The sequence below is a fragment of the Anarhichas minor genome, unplaced genomic scaffold (genome assembly GCF_050575085.1).
Source record: "Anarhichas minor isolate MPS153535 unplaced genomic scaffold, ASM5057508v1 ptg000010l, whole genome shotgun sequence".
Lineage (NCBI taxonomy): Eukaryota > Metazoa > Chordata > Actinopteri > Perciformes > Anarhichadidae > Anarhichas > Anarhichas minor.
Genome location: NW_027466456.1, coordinates 11,309,239 through 11,329,740, shown reverse-complemented (window position 1 = coordinate 11,329,740; position 20,502 = coordinate 11,309,239). Strand labels below are relative to the sequence as shown.

The following is a 20,502-nucleotide window of genomic DNA, read 5'->3' as shown; positions in this document are numbered from 1 at the left end:
CACAGACACAGTGCAGAGAATCCCGCAGCGAGAAAAACTCTTCCCCCTGACTCCTAAATCTCAAGGGACATTGTCAGAGGTAGTCACCCTTCACCGCTGACATTGTTCTGCCGTTGCATCACCAGAAGAGATCCAGACTCCTCCGAGTTGTGCCAAACTCCCTGCTCCACAGTACTCTCTCTTTTGTGAGAGCTAACTGCTCCGACTAGATTTCGACATCGCGCAATAGTCAGGCCAATTTGAGGGTGCGACAACATGCATAACAAAATTATCCCAGGGAAGAAAAAAAATGCATCGTCCATAAATACATAAATTAATCAAGTCTGAAATTTCTATTTTACACTGCAGTGATTTTGCCATTAGTCGCAGCAGTAGAACAATTCATGCACGCCGCTATTCTCTGTTCACTTAGCTATGACTAAAGCCAGGGCACCACAGTCGGATTGTGCTACGTGGTATCCGTTTTAATGACATTTGCCTTTCTTTCTTTCTTTTTTCCCTTATTTCCATTCTTCTCTTTTCTTCTTTGGCTTCCCCTCGTCTCTCTCTCTCTCTCTCTCTCTCTCTCTCTATCTCCATCTTATTCTTCCTCTCCACCCTGGTTGTTGTCCACACTGCGTCTCCTCTCTTAAATTAGCCCAGTCAAGTGTTTCATTGTTTGTTGCTTGAGTGAAGAGACGTCAGTCAGAGAGACGTGACTCTCCCACACAGATGCCGCCACACACTGCAATCTCTTTTCAACTGACAGGATTGTAGACGTTGGTGAAATGAAGATGGGCGATGTTGCGTCTTATCGCTGTCAGATGCTCAGTGTTAAACATACTCTAATCTCAGATCATCCTGTTTCCATTTACGACATGTTGGCTTGAATCTTTTTTCTGGAACATTTTAAAATGGAAGGGACACCTTGCCTTTCAGGATGCAGGACACCACACAAACCCTGATTCCCGCTTGATGACGGTTTCGTCCTGCACACAACTTTGGCACTTGCTATCATGAGCAATCCTGATGAAGCATTGCAGTGAACTACATCGTTTAGCTTTGAGATGTCCCATTACTGCTTAGAGACAGTAATGGGACAGATAGTTACATGCAGTCAGTGGAAGCAGGGTTTTGCAAAAGAGCTTACTTCTGCTGTACACACCATCCTTGTCGTTATGTTTCCAGTACGCATTCGTCTACCCCACAATGTGGAGGCGTTCCTTGCGGCTAGATTTAGTGGACCGGTGTGCAACAAAGCATGGTGGCGGGCTGAGAGGGATGGTAGCTGGATCTACCTCCTGGCTGTTGTTACTCCTTCGCTATCCTCCATCTACAAGCACACTCCATTTGTGGTGGTGGTAAATCAGAAGGGGGGGGGGGGGGGGGGCTGTTACAACATATCTACAGAAACCAAGGCAGAACAACAGAGGTTGAGAAAGAAAATGACAAAAGAGCAGTAGAGGAAATTGTGGCTGAGGCAGTTGCTGCATTTGCATCCATTCAAATGGAACGACGACTACGGTTTCCTTCAGCTCTGCCGTAGCAGACGGGGAAAAAGGTCGCAAGATTGTTTTAACATTTCATCTTGTATTGTGTCTTCAAATTGTGTTTTCAAAACAAGCACTAAGATCTATTGGGCAAGAATAACACCTAGAATATTTTGAGTCCCAAAGGCTGACATAACAAGACACTGCCTGCTCTCTGGGCAATTCCAATGTTTTCAGTGATCTCAGCCAATTTTCACTTGCTTCAACATTAAGAGGTGTGAGAACTCATTACATGAGCAACTTACTTCTTTTCATTTTTTTTCCAGTCTACACCCTTTACACCCTCATTGATTGGGAAACGGAGTGTGTGTGTGTGAAAACTTGGGAATTATCGAGGCAGATGGCGCAAAAAGTGCGATTAATGAGTAAAGTTCAATAATGAAGAAGGATATGTATCAAAAGAAGAAAAGCATTTTTTTTAAATATCTGTTTTGTTGTGGTATAAATCTAGGTATCACAGGTAGCGACTATATCAACGCCAACTACATCGATGGCTACAGGAAGCAGAACGCCTACATCGCCACCCAGGGTCCATTACCAGAGACGTTCGGGGACTTCTGGAGGATGGTGTGGGAACAGAGAGCAGCCACTGTGGTTATGATGACCAGGCTGGAGGAGAAGTCACGGGTAAGTCCGCTCAACACATTTTGTTTGTTACTTTTTAACGATCCCCTGCAGTGGCCTCACAAACCACTTTAGAATGTTTTCTTTTATATTAACCTCAAAAGGAAATCACTGTTTCGCAAGACAAAAGCTTTACAGTTATTTCCCAGTTTCACATCTGAACGTTATCGGTAAGTAATCGGACTTCATTTTCTTGAGATGGATTGCTTTCAGAGAAGAGTAGACATTTGAAAAGGGTTGTGAAAGCAGCAGGGGGGGGGGGGGATGAAATGTAGTTAACTCAAAGATGGTCTACCTGTTCACATCTGATAAGGTAGGCTGCTTATCCACTGGGACAATCTTTGCTATCGTTTCTCTTCTTATTTGCAGTGCAGACGACAAGCTGTTGCTTGTTCCCTACAGCACTGCCAGCTTAGCAAGTTTTAGTGCTCAGAGTGCACAGTGCAGGAAGCTAAAATAAAATGTTCTGCAACCGAGTACCACATAGTTTTTACTGTACTTGTGACCAGTACCTCCCACAACCATCTGTTGGTAGTGGAAGTTAGAGGAAAAAGTGCATGAAGAGCACAGTGACTTAGGAATAAGATGTCATGGTATGATCACACTAGTCCACTTTATTTAGTATTTGGGTTTTCCTTTCACACGTTTATGTCCATGGGAAGCGGCCACAAGGTGTGCAGGAAGTGTAGAGTATTCTTTAGAAGGCTCAGTCTGGCGTCCTCGAGATGGAAAGGAACATTTTTAAACAGTCCAACTTTTTATATGTGCCTTTGATACAAACGCTTTTTTTAGCCAACTAACTCCAGCAAAGAAGAGAGACGGATTCAAAGTCAGAAGGCAACAGCAGCACTTTATAACCAAACTAACTATCAGATTAAAAATGGAAAATGTATTAGAAACATTGGCAGGTGGCATAGGGACTCTGTCAAACTCTTAAGAGACGGTGCTTTCTGCAGTTTGATATCAGTTCTGTCTGTTTGCCCCTAGTGACAGCTCGTCATTATGTAAACAAAGTGCCTCTCTTATGAGCATTTTTTTAAATTACGAGATAATAATGCAGGTGAGCGCTACAGAAAAGTGGTGTGAGTGCACCCTTACATAGGACGGATCGACAAAGATTGTACTCTTTGCTATCTAGGAATGGACGACTCTAAATGTTAAAAAGCCAACTGTGATGTTCCATCCTGTCAACTCAAACCTGTTTCAACATCAGGCTCACTCACCCCAGGTGTCTCTGCTCATTTTTCCTCCCTCTATCGCCTTTCAATTGTTTTCCTAGCCTCCATTCTGGCATGTGCGTTCCACTCCTGTCAAACGTGATCAGGATTAGCGGGCGGTAGCACTTGAGTGTCAGATTGAGCAAGAAGTGGTAGAGAAAGCTGGAGAGCAGCGCATCTCCCTCACCAGCTGTCACTTCTCATCTGAGGTTCGCCAGCGCGTCACACCCCATATTGAATGAATATTTATAAAGTAAACTGACAGAGGATGGATGGGGGGAAGCAGGTGTTGTCTTTTTTAGATATACTGTAGAACCGCTGGATGAAAAAGTCAAAATGAAACATCCATCTGGGATGTGATAGTGTTACTCCTACTAAAGCATTTACAAGAATAAGAGTTATTTTATATGAGGATCTGAAATGACAACAATTTATTTACTTTTTTTGCTGTAAGATGTCGAGAAAGACACATGTAGGATTGATGGTGAAATTAAGCTGTAAGAATAGAGTTGCTGTGACAGTCTGGTCACATGTGTTCAGTCTGCTGAGTGCCGTTTCTCAGATTTGAAATAGAGTGAAGCTATCCTGGTGTTTCTGCCAACACCACGTAGAGTTTAATCCACAGGAGGACTTGCTTTATGCGCGCGAGTGCATGTTATTATGTCAGACCGATCAAGGTTTAAATTTTTCTCTACCCCTCCTGTCATGTGCACGATGTTTTCCAGAAGTGGAAACTCCATTTAATAGAACGTGATATAAATATGTCTCTCTCTCTCTCTCTTACTTCCAGATTAAGTGTGACCAGTACTGGCCCAGTCGCGCCACAGAAACCTATGGTATGACCCAAGTGACCCTGTTGGACACCATAGAATTGGCCACTTTCTGTGTCCGCACTTTCTCCTTGCACAAGGTAGGATGATTTATCGCTCTTTCTCCCACACACATACGGTATGTACATTACCTCTGTCTTCTCTTTGCTCTTTCGCAGTAATACTGCAACAAACCAGAAATGACACAAGGAGAATTCTGCGGACAGTACTTCAGCATGTCTAAGCAAATACAATAGGGACATTATATTTACTATCAAGTTGGATAACCATGAATAAAAATATCCTTTTTAATGTCTGTCCAGTATACAGAGGGCTGATTAATGGGACACACCTTGTAAAAATGACACAAAGAGTGCATATGCAAAAAAAAAATGATGGCATGAACCATGTGCTGTGTGTCAATTGGATGTAAAGGTATATACATATACTGTATATATAACCCTTCGTCCGCATTGTCCTTCCAGTCCACCCCTTTTTACCTTGTTCAGTGCTCTCGCTGCTCAATAGATCATCTGTTTATGTACGTCTGCCAAATTGGAGCACTTACGTAAAGTGAGCAGAGGAGAAACTCAATATACATAATTGGCAGACTGCTCATATGCCCACAAATACATGCACACACACACACACACACACAAATTTAAACACTGAAACACACCAGCAGATACAGAGTCTGCAGACAGACGAGAACCTTCTTAGAATGAAGCATTTGCACATGTAATCTCACATGCACACTCATACACAAACATACGGCAAAGGACACACACAAAGCCAAAATACATGTATTTACATACCTTTGAACCATCTGCAAAAATATGATGCCAGACACAGACACACACCTGCAGACATTAACATCACACATTAAAGTGCATGTAGACCTTCATGCATAGACACAGAAAAAAAAAGAAGAAGAAAGAAACACAGATGCTTTTACATGCATGACAAATAGCCTTTGGAAGGATAAGATATTTCCAAAATGTCCCCCTTAACCAGATAGCACCACACAGACGTCACAGCTGACTTTGTAGCTTTGTAGGACTGTCAGTGGAGCAATGATCACCGGGGCAAACCAGTGATGGTAAAGATAGCAGCGTATCAGCAGCCACGGTGCTTTAAAGCTTGCTGGTTGACATTCAGTGCCATTTACATTCTGCTGCTCTCAGCCCCCATCAAACCTACCGATGGGATTCTTTTTCTATCCATCGTCTCCCTCCCCCTTATAACTGCAGCAATTGCTGTGATTTCTCACTGAGCTGTTTTCACTTTATATCTCTGAGGAAAAAATGCTGCGTTGAATTTGTGTGAAGTATGAGGTAGCAGAAGCTGGCATCTCACACACACACACACACACACACACACACACACACACACACACACACACACACACACACACACACACACACAGAGTGCATCTATAAAGCAGCCACTGTGGTACATATCCATATGTATGCATGTCCTGCAGTGATTCCAAATTGTGTCTACTGATAAATCCTGAGTACAAAAATATATTTTTCAGTAAAACAAGTACAAACCATATCAATGCAACCTACCTCAACGACAGAAATGGGGAATGTCCAAAAGAAAATAAAGGAAAATAAGATTTAGGTCAGTTTGCTTTTAATTACCATGCTCATTTATTCAGTTATTCATCAAGGGGAAAAAAAATCCCTCTGTCAGGGAAGCAGAAACACCGCATTGAAATGCAAACAGTTCCTCTATTAGAGGATCTTCTGAGAGGAAAGAGAGGAGAGAAACATGCACAGGAGAATTTTTTTCTCTCTTCTTATGCTTCTCAAAAAACCTTGGTCTGGATCCCAGCTTGTATCTTTGATGCGTTGAGTTTTAAGGAGGGAGCTGATAGACGGCTGTGTAATGTGGGTGTTTGCTGCATGTATCTGTAGATTTTATGAGCGGCAGCAATGTGAGAGCAAGAAGACATACAGTAATACATGTACTGTTCAGTATAGAAATGATTGTACTTATTATATTATGATGACTCCATCTGATCAGCCCTGTATGTGTGAAAGTGTTTCCCAAAAGGAAAAAATATGCCGTCTTACTGCACCAAAATATGTATTTTAAGGTTGAAACGCTCGACCCCTTTAGATGTGGCTGTTCAAAATGTGTAGTTTTCAGGCTTCAGAGAGCACAGCAGCAGTGAATCATTTGTAGGTTACATTTATTTATTTTTTCACTGATTCAAACATGATGTTTAATTTCTAAATTGCCACACGTTTCTTCATTCCAATCATGACGCACAGGCCTGTCGAGCTTGATAGCCATGTGCGTCACAAACCAATACAAGGGATGGGAACTTGTGCAAATGAAGACATCTGCCTGTGTAGTCATGAGAATTTGTTTTTCATGTGGAGATATTTAGGCTGAAAGAGATCTTCAGTTTGAGGCATAGTGTTTGTACTGTACAGGCCGGAAATTGTGGTTTGACTCAGACTACCACAGTCAATGGTTGAAGCACGTTCTGTGGAGGCAAAGAAAAGGCATCCGGTAGATTAGATCAGTGCACCATGCCTATAGTGGCCATAAAGCGAAACCGGCACACACACACACACGCATAAAGCCAGTTGGTCAGTCATTCCAAACAAAGCTCCACCACTGTATCCACCTTTCTGTTCTTTCCAGAATGGCTCGAGTGAGAAGCGGGAGGTTCGTCAGTTCCAGTTCACGGCGTGGCCTGACCACGGAGTACCAGAGTATCCGACCCCCTTCCTGGCCTTCCTCCGTAGGGTGAAGACCTGCAACCCGCCTGACGCCGGACCTATCATCGCCCACTGCAGGTCAGTAGCGACTTTTCTTTTGCTGTCGGGGTTGGTTGAAATACTCCAACGTGTTTTTAAACTTTTATGTAACTGGAATTTATGTGCCCAAGTGGGACAGTTTTATGTGCCCCTGTGGTTATCTTGATGCCACTAGAGTAAAAATGAAGCCCTATACACAGAAAAAGGATTTTTCATTTTTGCCATAGTGTGTGTGTGTCTTTGTGTGTGTATCCACGAGTGAAAGAAATGGCAGAGCTCCTGAGTGACTGCTATTATACATTACATAACACACATTATACAAACACATGCTCTCTTTCTTACCAGATCCTCCATCTTTTCTTCTCTCCATTGGTCACATCATCTTTCTTCTGAAGGCATCCCTTTTTTTCTGTGCTTTTATTCTCTCCACCTCTGTCTCTTCTTTCCCTCTCTCTCTGAAAAGCCGCACAGTAATCCCTTCCCATCTTTCTTGCTTCTCCCTTTTGCTCCTTAGCCCTTCCTCCTTTTACAAGTGATATTTCTCATATGGCTTATTCAAATTGAAACCTTCTTTTTTGTCAAGATAAGACGAAAAGTCCAAAGCGCTACACAATAGAACTGAAATTTGACAGCTTGCTTTGCTCAGTCTCCATCACTGTCCTCTTGTTGTTGCATCTGTCATGTGTGGTTGTTTCTGTATTCCCTCTCTTGCTTTCACTCTATCCTCTCCAACACAATTATTTAAAATGTAACACCACAACAAATCACCAAGCATTGCTGGACATGCATAATCTTTTAATTATTTTAACCATTTTTATATTTTAGCAGTGAGAATAACCTTAAACTACACACACAGACCCCCTGACAGGTTAAGACCCTAGAAATAAGAGCAATGGAGAAATTAAATTCTATTAAACAAATGTGTTAACACCTTGGACTTCTCTCTCTTCTCATTCCTCTCCCTCCACCTGTAGTGCGGGTGTCGGCCGGACGGGTTGCTTCATTGTCATCGACGCCATGCTCGAACGCATCAAGCACGAGAAGACGGTCGACATTTACGGCCACGTGACGCTGATGCGCTCGCAGCGGAACTACATGGTGCAGACGGAGGACCAGTACAGCTTCATTCACGACGCGCTGCTGGAGGCGGTGGCCTGCGGCAACACTGAGGTGGCCGCCCGGAGCCTCTATTCCTACATCCAGAAGCTGGCGCAGGTGGAGAGCGGCGAGCACGTCACTGGCATGGAGCTAGAATTCAAGGTACTGGAAATGGGGCAATTTCCTTTGTAACATGATGGCTATTTTTTTTTAGGTACTTTGCTAAAACTGAAAGTTTCAGCTCTAATCTCTTTCTTCTTTTCAGTTATAAACCATGTGTGTGTATAAACTCACGCCAAGAGAGTTACAAACAACCTGCAAATCAGATCAGAAATAGCAAACATGTTAGATCAGTGTCTGTAATAGCTTTTCACTCTTTGGACTTAATCATAACATGAAAGTCATCAAGTCTAGGTTTAGTGAGTTCTGTCACTTTGTCTGAAGCAACTATAAATCGTTTAAATGAGGCTGCTGGTTTTATCTTCGCAGAAGTTATTTTGAATGCAAAATCCAATTTCTTTGCCTTTCATATTTCTTGCTCTTCATCATTGTTTTCAGTGTGCTTCATAATTGGTTCCAATAATGGCTCTTTTGATTTATGTTCTTATTCTATTATACACACATTCATATTATACATTTCTTTGCATTTTGATACTTGGACAAAACGTACAGTGGTTCTTGAATAGCAACTGGGTTTCTGGCAAAAAGAGACCGGGGGAAAAGATAAAAAGGATGATGACAGTGGCTGATTGGGGGACCTGGGGGAGAAGGGTCGTGTGAAGATGCAGTTTCTAGCAAATCCTCATAAAATCTCCGATAAATTGAGTTAGACAAGAGGCAGGTTTCTTTGAGCTTGTTGCTCATACAGACATAATGAAAACAGACTGAACTAAGTGTAGAACACGGTGAGCTTAAAGAGTAAAGAACATGAGATGTACTGTATGTCTTTCCTGCCCCGGGTAAGAAGAATGTAGATGAAAACAGTTGTATCAGCCAGCTATTTGTCAGTTCATACTGCACATGCTGGCCAATAGGATCTCAAAAGAATTAGAAAGCAAATTTCGTATTTTCTGAGCCTCACTTCATGACTTAGTAGCTTAGATACACACTATTTGAATTATTTTATTTTCAAAAGCTAGCAAATGGAAGTATTGAAGCCTTTCACAGTTTGGCCCAATGTTCATTTTGGAGGATTTGGAATAAGCAAATAAATTGGGTTGAATCTAGCAGGCACAAGACAAAGGATTTTGGCTGGAAGCAGCATGAGTTTGAGTTTAGGTTTCTGAATGAAAGAGTGTATGCTTCTTTAGAGAAATTCATCACAAAGCAGTAGGTGAGGATAAACAGCCGGGCACAGTGTTTACATAGATCTCCATTAAAGATCTTAACAATCGTCGACTAATAAACCCATCTCAGCTTCAGCGCTCCAGTCAGTATCTGCTGACCTTGAATTGCACACACGCTTACTCTCAAATCATCCATCATCTTCCCATCGCCATTCACCAATACGGCCCCCCTGCCAGGAAACAATAATAGTGCTCGTGTGTTTCGACCTTTTTTTTTTTTTTTAACTCGCTGGCGCACACCGGTGATGAAATCTCCATCACCATCTGTAACAAGGATAATGCTGAGCTGGCGTCAGGAGTCAACCGGGGATTAATAACGTCTACACTGTAGTCAGGATAGAGAAGAGAGGTGTGCGTGAAGAGGGGTGGGGGAGCTAAGTAATTAATACTTGATGATGACAAATGGAGGTGGACAGCAGGGCAAGTGGAGGGAGGAACGCTTGGCTAATGAACAAAGGGACGACTGTATGCTAACTTGGCACTAAGGAAGTGATTCGACAGAATGCTGCACTACAGGGACGGATGGGAGAGCATTGTCATTCTTAGGTGGGAAGCGGTGTCGCACAGAGTTAAGCTGAGGCTGTTGGGATTCACAGGAGTTCAGCAGGGAGGATGAACCGGGAGGAGGGACTTGTCGGGGAGTTGTCAGACTAGTGCTTTCTGGCACGCGTGCGAGAATAACAAGCATGTTAGGGAAATATTGTTGCACAGCAGACGCTTGTGCACACAACCCACATGCAAGATAAGTATTAAGCAACATACAGTACACAAACACAAAAAGGAACTACTGGCAATTATTTCAAGTGAAATAAAGGATTTTTTTCAATTCAGCAGCAGAGTTTTAATTGGGATCGAAATGCAAACAAGACTTTCCAAAAACAAGATTCTTTTCAGTTTTAAATTGAAATAATGGCGAAAGCTTACAAGAACTTCCAAATGTGTTGTGTTGCATTGTAGCTGCATCATAAACATTATTAAACAGCTGTTGTGTAGTTGTTTGTCAGGGTTACAGCAAGGGCAGGTTAGGATTAGGATAATCACAATTTTGTAAGGCCTAAATTGTGACATATAACACCAGATGTCATTATCCCTGTTGTGGTGAGACATGCTTAATGTACATCCACGCTTTAAATGTGAAAGGAACTGGCATCTGTGAACCAGAGGAACCCGACAGTAGGTGGTTCTTTGCCCTGTCGGATGAAAGGTTGCCAGGTTTTGCTCCGTTCCCTGCACTTCTGCGATGTTTGGCGGTGTAGCCGAGGGCCTCTTTAGTGCTGCCAGGCCACCTCAAGCCTTTCCAGGTGCCTTTGTGAAGCACAGATCAAAGGGGGGACAGGAGCAAGGGATGAAGGGAAGAGGAGACGGGGGCTGGACGGGCTCCAAGTGGCTGAGAGGTACTGGTGCTATAGGGGGATTAGAGGGAAAGAGAGAACAAAGCTCTAATGGGAAGAAGAGAGAAATGGTAAGTTAGGCCTTGTTTACACTGAGACTCAAGGGGAAACACTTTTGATAACCATTGAGAGACGGGAAGTCCAGGAAATAAATCTGCTCTCCTGACTACTTTTTAGTGTGGCCAGATGAAACTCATCTCTCTCTCCCCTCCCGCTTGCGATGCTGTAAGGGGCCCTAGACAATCTGATTAGGGTGTCTTCCATCTGCCGGCAAACAGTAACAAGCAAGCACACACTCACATAAATGCCTTGTTGAGACATTGAAGCCGAGAGGAGGCGATCATAAGACTGGCTGACCCACAAACTCCCGCTGAGGTCCCTATGACGATGATGATGTAGCAGTACAGCTTTTCCTTTTTATCACTACGCAGTCAGTGTTTGTCTCTGTGAACAACCCTTTGTGAGTCTACGTTTTATGCGCGCATTCCACACTGCCGTTATCAAAGGCCCTGGTGACCCATTTTTAGGCGAGTTTTTCGTACCGACTTGATCCAGAGGCTTGTTAGTCTGGGTGTGTGGCATATTTTACGTCGTTGCATCTGGCCCTTCAGGACCCCACAAGTTGCAAAAGGGGATAAAGTTTTTGAATTGCTTTCCGATAAACATATTCTTGATCAACAATGTCCCTTTGAAGCTGTGTCATCATCGCCAAAGCAGATTAGGTCGGGTTTGCTTTAATACTTTCTGTCATTGATATACTCCTCTCTTTATCTGTCCCGCATCTGTCCTCCCCTCCCTCCTCATCTCCCCGTCTCTCCTCCTTTTATCATCCTCTCCTGCTATTCCTTCCTCTCTCTTCGATTTCCACGTCTCTTTTTTCCTCTTTGTAACTACCGTGGCTTTTACCAATTTGTTCCCTCTTCCCCTCACCACTGCACTTTCTTTTCATCTTCTTCCTCCTCCATACCTATCATTCCACACTTTCTGTGTGACATTTATTTTCCTCCTGCATTCTTTGCCTCGCTCTATTTCTGTGTATTCTTTCCCTTGATTCCTCCATCTAATCCTCCATCTTTCCCCTGCAGCGTTTGGCCAACTCCAAAGCCCACACGTCACGCTTCATCAGTGCCAACCTTCCCTGTAACAAGTTCAAGAATCGGCTGGTCAACATCATGCCCTACGAGACCACGCGCGTCTGCCTGCAGCCAATCAGAGGCCTGGAAGGATCTGACTACATCAATTCCAGCTTCATCGACGGATACAGGTAGGAAGAGGGGAGAGATGGCAGGAAATGTGCCAGCAGGAGGCGTGTGTGAGGTGATTCCCTGGAAACATCTTTATTAATTCAAGACATCAATTTAACATCTTCCTCTCTGAGAAGTTAGACTCACATTTGTGAAGAGACGGCACAGAATATAAGGGAAATGGGGATATGATTTAGATTAATTATACAAGCTAAACATGAATGGTTTCACTGTATACAGGCAACAGAAGGCTTACATCGCCACGCAGGGCCCTCTTGCAGAGACTACGGAAGACTTCTGGAGAATGCTCTGGGAGAACAACTCTACCATTGTCGTCATGTTGACCAAACTGAGAGAGATGGGACGGGTAGGACATAAACACACATGGACACAAACATTTGATCATGTTATTTCTTCATCTTTATTTGTGGAAGGTTTAAAGGAGTCGAAAGAAAAGAAGTCATGATTAAATCATCATAACATAAATTAACAAAGGGGTTTTGTCTAACTATTTTTGCTCAAACAGGAAAAGTGTCACCAGTACTGGCCGGCGGAGCGCTCTGCCAGGTACCAATACTTTGTGGTTGATCCCATGGCGGAGTACAACATGCCCCAGTACATCCTCCGAGAGTTCAAAGTCACAGACGCCAGGGTAAGACATACCTGGGAGTGTTGGACGTGGATTGAGTCGGTTGCGAGGCGGGAACAAGCAACACATTTAGACCAACAAAGTCAAAGACAGGTTTTAACAAACATAGTAGTTACAGCCTTTTGTTTCTTTAAGTCGGGGAGTTACACATGTGTTGCTGGGTAACTTCTGTTGCTTGGTTGTGTAGATATAACAAGTCAAACACTTGACACTGTGATTTAGAGGTTTTTTGTTTTTTTTTGTATTGAATTGTTGTCAGCAAACTTAAACATCAGTCATGAATATTAATCTTTCAAGGTCAGTCCCCTCGGAGGGGCACGAGGGGCTCTTTATAGATTCTCCATTTCACGCTGACATTCAATAGCAACACTGAACCAGCGTGTTGTTCATGAATAATCATATATAATACAAAGACACCACTTTCTCTGTCGGCTCATAAGACCAGAATGCAATTCAGTACCAAATTATGCTTTAATTTCCACAATTGCACCGGCTGACCCATCCTTCACTGGAGTGTGGGAAATGTAGGAGACTAAGCAGGATTGTAGGTCACATAAACACAGAATCATCACAAGTATTGTTTTCATCAAAGGTCCCTTTGGCTCTGATATTGTAATGTTCCTCTGTAGTTAGATAGGTTTCCACACAAAGCAAGATATCATAATGACATAATGTTGAAAGTAACTTCATTCACATATTAATGAGAATTCACAACCAACGTGACTTTTCTTGCCCTGAACTGTTTATTGCCTACTTCACACTACTGCGGTTATCTTTTTACCTCAGGATTTCTTTTTTGGGTCCAATTAGGTCGGACATTTTGAAACAGCAGCGGAACTGTAGCGCAGAAATAAAACGTCTTCCTCTTGTTGTCAAACAGGCTGACACATCCACTGATTTCCCAGGCGGTGTGGCAGCTAGTTAGCAGTCATCCTGTTGGTATTTTAAAAAGTATCTCCACACACACACACACACACACACACACACATATACACAAACTGACACACAGTGTGGAAATTAGACATAAATGCGGTTTAAGCTGCTATTTTTTATACTTTTTATTTTAATTGTTTTAACACAAATAGGACAAATACATTCAAAGCACACACACATTTTTACAGTGTGTACGTTTTAACCCCCCCCCCCCCCCCCCCCCCAAACACCAAACATGCAAACATTTTGTCTAATGCACTGTCCGGGGTCCTTTCAGAGGACTGTCACAGGGTGCTAAATCATCAAAGCAGCCAGCAAGACAGTCAAAGCTTATCATCAGAGTTAAGGATCAAAACAGAGAGGATGATATTAGAGATATGGTATATGGAGGTGTGAAAGAAGAAAGCCTTGTGTTGTCGGTTTTTAAACTCCATATTACTGATTTTGTATGCATGCGTGCGTGTGTGTGTGTGTGTGTGTGTGTGTGTGTTCGCATGTACATTGCACGCCTCTGCGCAGTAATAGCATAGACTCTACGCCTCAACACTCGCATCTAGCGAGCCAGTCACGTATTTAATCACACAATTTGACACGCCGCGTGGGCCCTCAGGTTGTGTGTTAAATTTTCCTCTCTTTTTTTTTCCTCTCCTCTTTCTTCGGCGTGCTGGGTTTATTGTGTTGTTGTCTTTGCCCCTCTTTCACTTTTAATCCAACCGCTGAGGCAAAATGTTTCAAGATGAAAAACAAAGGCAAGGCAAGAAAGACAACATGCAATGCGTCATAGAACAGGGACGACACGAGGTGTTGTACAAAGAGAGTCAGCATATGGCTTAGCTTACTAGAATCCAAATCAATGAATTTGTCAAGAACGATAAATGTACAAGAATACATCTTGGCTGCATCGGTGCAGAAACATATCAACAGCTAAGACAGCAACACAGTGCATTCTGGCACACGGGTCATCACGACTTTTCGTGCGGAGCACAAAGATTCAATAGATTATGTAGATCCTTTGACATGTAGTAGCTGCAGATGTTCCATCTGCATTTAGCATGCTAGGGGGATGGTTGGCTCACGGCAAAAAAATTGAATTAATGAATGAATGAATAACCATGACAACATCCATGATGAACACTTAGTGTTATCTCAATTTGATGTATGCCATTTTTGACACGCTTGAAAAGTGAAGCCAACTAGCATTCTTTGTATTGGCCATCAGGATGCGACTCCTGTGGTTGCAAAAAAAGAAGGCCAATCATACGGACGTCTCTGAGGCAAATGCACCTACTTTTTTATTATCTCAGTAAATGTGTTTTTTATGTGATGTTCATTTAGTAGATGATGGTCCTGTTTAGAGTAAGATAGACAACAAAGAAGGATATACTTAAGCATGTCTTTACCCTGTGATTGAAAGGTGTTTGTACAGCCGGTTTAGTATCAGAGGCAGCGTGGACAGAAGCCTGCAGCTCTTTACACACTGCTGTAGCGAATTAGATACACATTGATTGTTACCTTTCTGTCTGTTTACCAATTCACTGGCTCTGTGCAAAAAGGTAATTTGTGTATCATTATCAAGCTACTCAAACAAGTGCAGAAAATCTGCTGCAGGGGACATAATTCTGTTTTCACCACAAGTTTTAACCTGTTTCACGCAGTTCACATTCTTGCACGTTACATTGATTCTATAAACACAATTTAGACAAAATCACTTTTAACCTAATTTTAGAGTCTATAATTCGACCTCAACTAATAGCGGCATAATAAAATGGACAAATAGATCCCAGTTTAAATGACTATTCATCAAATTGTGCCTTTGTAGTGTGAACAAATGGGAAGGAAATGTGTGAGAAATGTGTGAGAAATGTGTGAGAACGATACGTCGTGTCTGAAGTGAAGTCCGTTGATGATGAGAAACATCTGGAGATATGTCCAACTCTTTGTTGCCTTCATCGCTTACTCTCGTGAGAAATGTATTCTCTCCAAGCCAACTTTAAAAGAACTTTCTTTACAAGGACACACATATTGACGGCGCATTCTCTGACTCGATGATCAGCTCCCTCAAAATAAAACCGATCAATTCCCTTCTCTGGTGCGATGCCACCTGATTGTAAAAACGTATCTAAATGTTTTGTTTGCATTGGAATCGAATGCAAGTGCACCAGTAACACAAGATTATAAGAATCAATAGAACATTAAATCGTTAAGATTGACATTTTGTCTAGCGGGCTTGTCAGCATGTCAAGGTTTCTGTTTCCAATTTTCATCGTCCAATCCCACCTCCTGATCCGCTAGTCCTCCGTTCTTGCTTCTTACCTCCATCCATCAGGTCGCTCTATCGATCGCATCGCAGGATTATCCTATTCAACATGGTGTCTGGGAGAAGACGCTTGTCATGGCAGATACACTATTGATTAGCTTTAACTAAGACCTACTCATGCCACACACACACACACACCCACATGAAAACACAACGGGAGAGAATAGAGATTGGGCCGGTGGTAGAGGAGTGTGGTGGGAGAGGGGAGGACACACTGTCCCTCTGTGGTGAGATGTGTGTATCATTGTACTTTTATTTTTCTGTAAGATGTTACCGCATAGTAGATCTTTTATCTATGTTGTATCACCTGCATTATGTTTTTAATCCAAAAAGTGTAAAAGAAAAAAACCTTTATTTTCTCTGTGTTTGCAGGATGGCCAGTCAAGGACAGTAAGGCAGTTCCAGTTTACTGATTGGCCAGAGCAAGGTGTGCCCAAATCCGGAGAGGGATTCATTGATTTCATCGGCCAGGTGCATAAAACCAAGGAGCAGTTTGGACAGGATGGACCAATCTCTGTCCACTGCAGGTAACGGATCTCACTGTCATGTTGCATAGTCATTTCTCTAATGCACTTATTCTATCATTTAATACGGTTTCTCTAAAAGAGGGCCGTGATATGCCATGTTTCTAGGCACTGCAACTTAACGCCTCAAATTGCAAAGACAGACAAGATTTAATATATTCTTAAATTGGTTATTGTTTTTGCAGCGTGGCAACTCCTGTGGTGCAGCTCTAACAGCATCACAAAATACAATCCCTCCTCACCTTTCTGCCACCGCAGTACGCTACCTCTGCACCCCCACAGGCCCATGTCCTCCATAATTGATAAGGCTGTGATGTGGCTCGGCATTTGCAAAGAGGAGGCACATGAAATGATATAGCCATTCTGTTTGGTTTTTATGATAGCGCCGTGATGCATTTTTATCACTGTTGGCTGTAGCTTCCAAGGTAACCTTCATCATTAACTTGACATGCTGGATTCAGGAAGAAACTGATATTTGGTAGTGGTCAACACCAAGGCCTTGGGTTTTTCTTATTCATCGATAGACCTTGAGTGGGATCTGAATGAGTTGTTGCCTTTTATTGCCAGACAATGGACATCTTTAAAAGGCTTGTTTTTGTATGCTCTGCAAGACGAGTAAAGAAAAAATGTCTATAAATTCCTTTAATAAAGGCACGCACCTGTATGTGATCCATTGTTCGTGGGTTCTCATGGTTTGGCATTCAGAAAATGTTTACCGACGTGTTAACACGTTGAATAACTTCCTTGCTGTCTCATAAACATGGTTTACTTTTGTGACGGTGTCACTTTTTTCCTCCACATTTCTGCCGCAAAGGCGCCATGATATCATGAAACATGACATCACCTCCTCTGTATTATAAAGCAATGATGTCACCGGCAGTGAAATGACCCCTTGGGAATTGTAGGATGTGTCAGGGAAGCTCCAATAAGACTGAGTTATTCCTCCCTTCTATGAGTCCTAGGAGTTATTGTAGGGGGAGAGAGCGAAAGGATCGGTTATTGCAGGAGCAATTGTAGGACACGAATATTAAACTGGTCTGCAAGAGCCCCATGACTATGTTGGATTCAGCTGCCAAATGCACAGTTAAGGCATCCTTGACACATCTCAGTGAACCCTGTTAGATTTTTTTAAGCACCATAAGAGGATTAATGCAAAAACGCCTTCAGCCTAGAGTGTAGTAAATCATTAAAATTGTGTGCTGTTAATTGGGTACTTAAGTCACCTGCAGTCTTTTGCAGTAATTTTGTACTTTTTTTGTGTCACTGTCTAAAGGCGGATATATCTAATTCTGGAAAGAAGTTTCTCTTGAACAGTGAAAAAAAAAGAATCAGGCTTTAGGTTTCTTTGTCTTGTCACCAACATGGCCACCTCCTGCTCCTTCCTATCATCCTCTTCCTCCCTCCTCCCGGCTTTTCATCTCCGAGTGGAGAGCTTATGCCTTCCTTTTCTCTTACTCTTTCGTCTTCTGTCACCGGCCTTTCCCGTCTGTCATCCCTCTGTTTATTTCTTAATCTTCTCTCTCACTCTCTCTGTCTCTCTTTTCCTCTCCACCCATCCATCCATTTCCCCCGGCCCTCCTTTCTCCCACTCCCACCCTCTTTTCTTCTTCCTCCTCCTCTCCCCTCCTCAGCCACTATCTAATAGACCCACATGCTTTTTGTCATTAATTGCCTGATTACTTCCTGTGAATGGGGACACCAAATCCTCTCAGTCTGCAACGGCTCGGCGAGCCTTCAGATTTGGAGAGTTGATCTTTCGAGAGAGAGAGAGAGAGGAGCTCTGAGTGAGTTTAAGAGTCCATGTGACAAGCTGTGACCGACTCCCAGGAAGAGGCTTTGGGTGGGCTGAGAGATACTGCGGCGTGGGAGGGTTGGTCGTATGTTCTGCATGATATAGCTCAATACCTACTGTGTTCGATATTCATTTATAGTTAAATAATACAAGTCATCTTTTGTCCTATGTCTAGCTTTGTCCCCCAACAGACACATACTTGTGGGCATACACACACACACACATACACACACAAACCAAAAGCTAGCAGCTCTAGCTTTCATTCTTCACTCAACAAAATTGCTTTGGAGGTTGGAAGGAGCCCAAATAAATCTGTTGTCATATCAATTATTGTTCCATTGGTGAAGTGGAAGTCATTTCACAGCAAAGCAGCTTAGAGAGGCAGCTCTCAAGTATTTCAGGATCCGAGTTAAGACGCGGTATTTCTGGAGAGCAGCAGCAGCAGGCTGGGTTTCTCGACACATGGGAGGGGCTTAATGAGACAAAATGTTTGCTTGGTTGTTTGTGTGCCTGATTTGGAGTGCGTCTGTGTGTCCTTGAGGGCTCTTTTTGTGTTCGGCGAGAAGTCAAAGTGGATTCACACATGCAGATTGCGTCCTTGCCATCACCGCTGTTGTGTTACCCTGCCGCAGGATTTCTGGCCATCAAAGTTTTAGAACGGTTAACTCTGTGAGGCAGTCAGAGCTGCAAACGTGCAGCGCTTTACAACTAAATCCTGTTGTTGTTTAAAGATCATTTTGCAGGTCTCGGTTTGACTAATATAGAGTCACAAATTCTAACAAAACATACGTAATATGGGACTAGAGAAGAACGGAAAGCACGAATATAGATTCACCAATTAGTCCAGACATATCTATTACCTCCTTATTCATTTACAATGTCGTTATGTGTTTCCAGTGCTGGCGTGGGCAGGACCGGAGTCTTCATCACCCTCAGTATCGTCCTGGAGCGAATGCGCTATGAAGGCGTGGTTGATATCTTCCAGACAGTGAAGATGCTCCGGACACAGAGGCCAGCCATGGTCCAGACTGAGGTCAGTGTTCACACACACACACACACACACTCAAAAAAAACATACACGGCTTCTAATTTTGGGGATAACGTAATTGTACTATAGTTTAATGTAGTTTGGAGACTAAGTGCCATAGATAAGTTAAAAGACCCGCAGCAAGTAAGTTAAACTGGACTCAGTTCATTTATTTTAAATTGAACCTCATTATTTTGCAAACTCTTTAAACTAAAGGTGAGATTTAATGCGTCTGCGCCAGCGACAGCCGCGGCCAGAGGTGTAATGTTTTCAGACTGTCCATCTGTCTGATCACACGTCTGTCCGGTCTGTTCCTGTGAACGTGATATCTCAGGAACACCAGGCGGGAATATCTTCAAATTTGGCAAAAGGCTTCCATTTGTACTCGAGGACGAACTGAATAGAATTTGGTGGTCAAAGGTCACTGTGACCTCACAAAACCAGATTTTGGCCATGACTCAAGAATCCATATGCTAATTCTGAGAATTTCAAATAAATGTCTAAGAGAATATAAGTGATGACATTCATGGATGTAATTTATGGCAGAGGCATACAGCCACGAGGCGGTAATTCAAAATTTTCTGATGCATTTTTTCTTGCATGTTTGTGTTACTTTCCAACAGGACGAGTACCAATTCTGCTATCACGCAGCTCTGGAGTACTTAGGAAGCTTTGATCACTATGCAACGTAAAAAGCCATCTCTTCCCCCCAGAATCCTGTCGGCCCCCCCCCCCCCCCCCCCCCCTCAACAGTCTCCTGAGCCATAGAAACTTTGAAATTTTAAACCGACGACAGCAGACGCCGATAACACCATCACTAATTCAGACATACCAAATAGGATCCTATTGTAGATTTTTAGAAGACGACGCCCAACCAACCAGTTGAGAATAATTCCAATTCGAATAAGAGACCCTTCGTGAGGAAGCGCGGAAAATTGCCCATCGTCAAGAACAGAAAACCCTCATCAGGAGTGGAAGCAGACGCTCTGGCTCAAGCTGCGGGGCTGGTATCGATCGAAGTGTCAGACTGCTTACCTTACCTCAAGTGTTTCAATGTGGAGGACATTGTAAACATTCGTGGAAATTTCTCTTCTCAAAAATATCTTTGCGATACGACGGTAACGAGCAACAGTGAATGAAGAAGAAGGCAACAGCAAAAATCAATGAGAGGCAGATGGATGTAGCCAAGACGGGGTGACTTTATTTTTTTTTTTTTAAAGGGGTT

The 20,502-nt window shown here is 42.9% G+C and overlaps 1 protein-coding gene across 1 annotated transcript in view; it reads left to right on the top strand.

Annotated features, from left to right (window-relative positions):
• Positions 1–19,969, top strand: part of ptprsa (protein tyrosine phosphatase receptor type Sa) — an 88,764-nt gene extending 68,795 nt beyond the window's left edge. Inside the window, exons 20-29 of the mRNA XM_076088152.1 lie at positions 1,981–2,156; positions 4,161–4,280; positions 6,841–6,995; positions 7,931–8,216; positions 11,877–12,055; positions 12,276–12,402; positions 12,562–12,687; positions 16,307–16,461; positions 19,148–19,283; positions 19,901–19,969. Coding sequence (XP_075944267.1) covers positions 1,981–2,156; positions 4,161–4,280; positions 6,841–6,995; positions 7,931–8,216; positions 11,877–12,055; positions 12,276–12,402; positions 12,562–12,687; positions 16,307–16,461; positions 19,148–19,283; positions 19,901–19,969 — 1,529 coding nt within the window. The remainder of the gene's footprint in view (positions 1–1,980; positions 2,157–4,160; positions 4,281–6,840; positions 6,996–7,930; positions 8,217–11,876; positions 12,056–12,275; positions 12,403–12,561; positions 12,688–16,306; positions 16,462–19,147; positions 19,284–19,900) is intronic.
• The last annotated feature ends 533 nt before the right edge of the window (positions 19,970–20,502 follow it).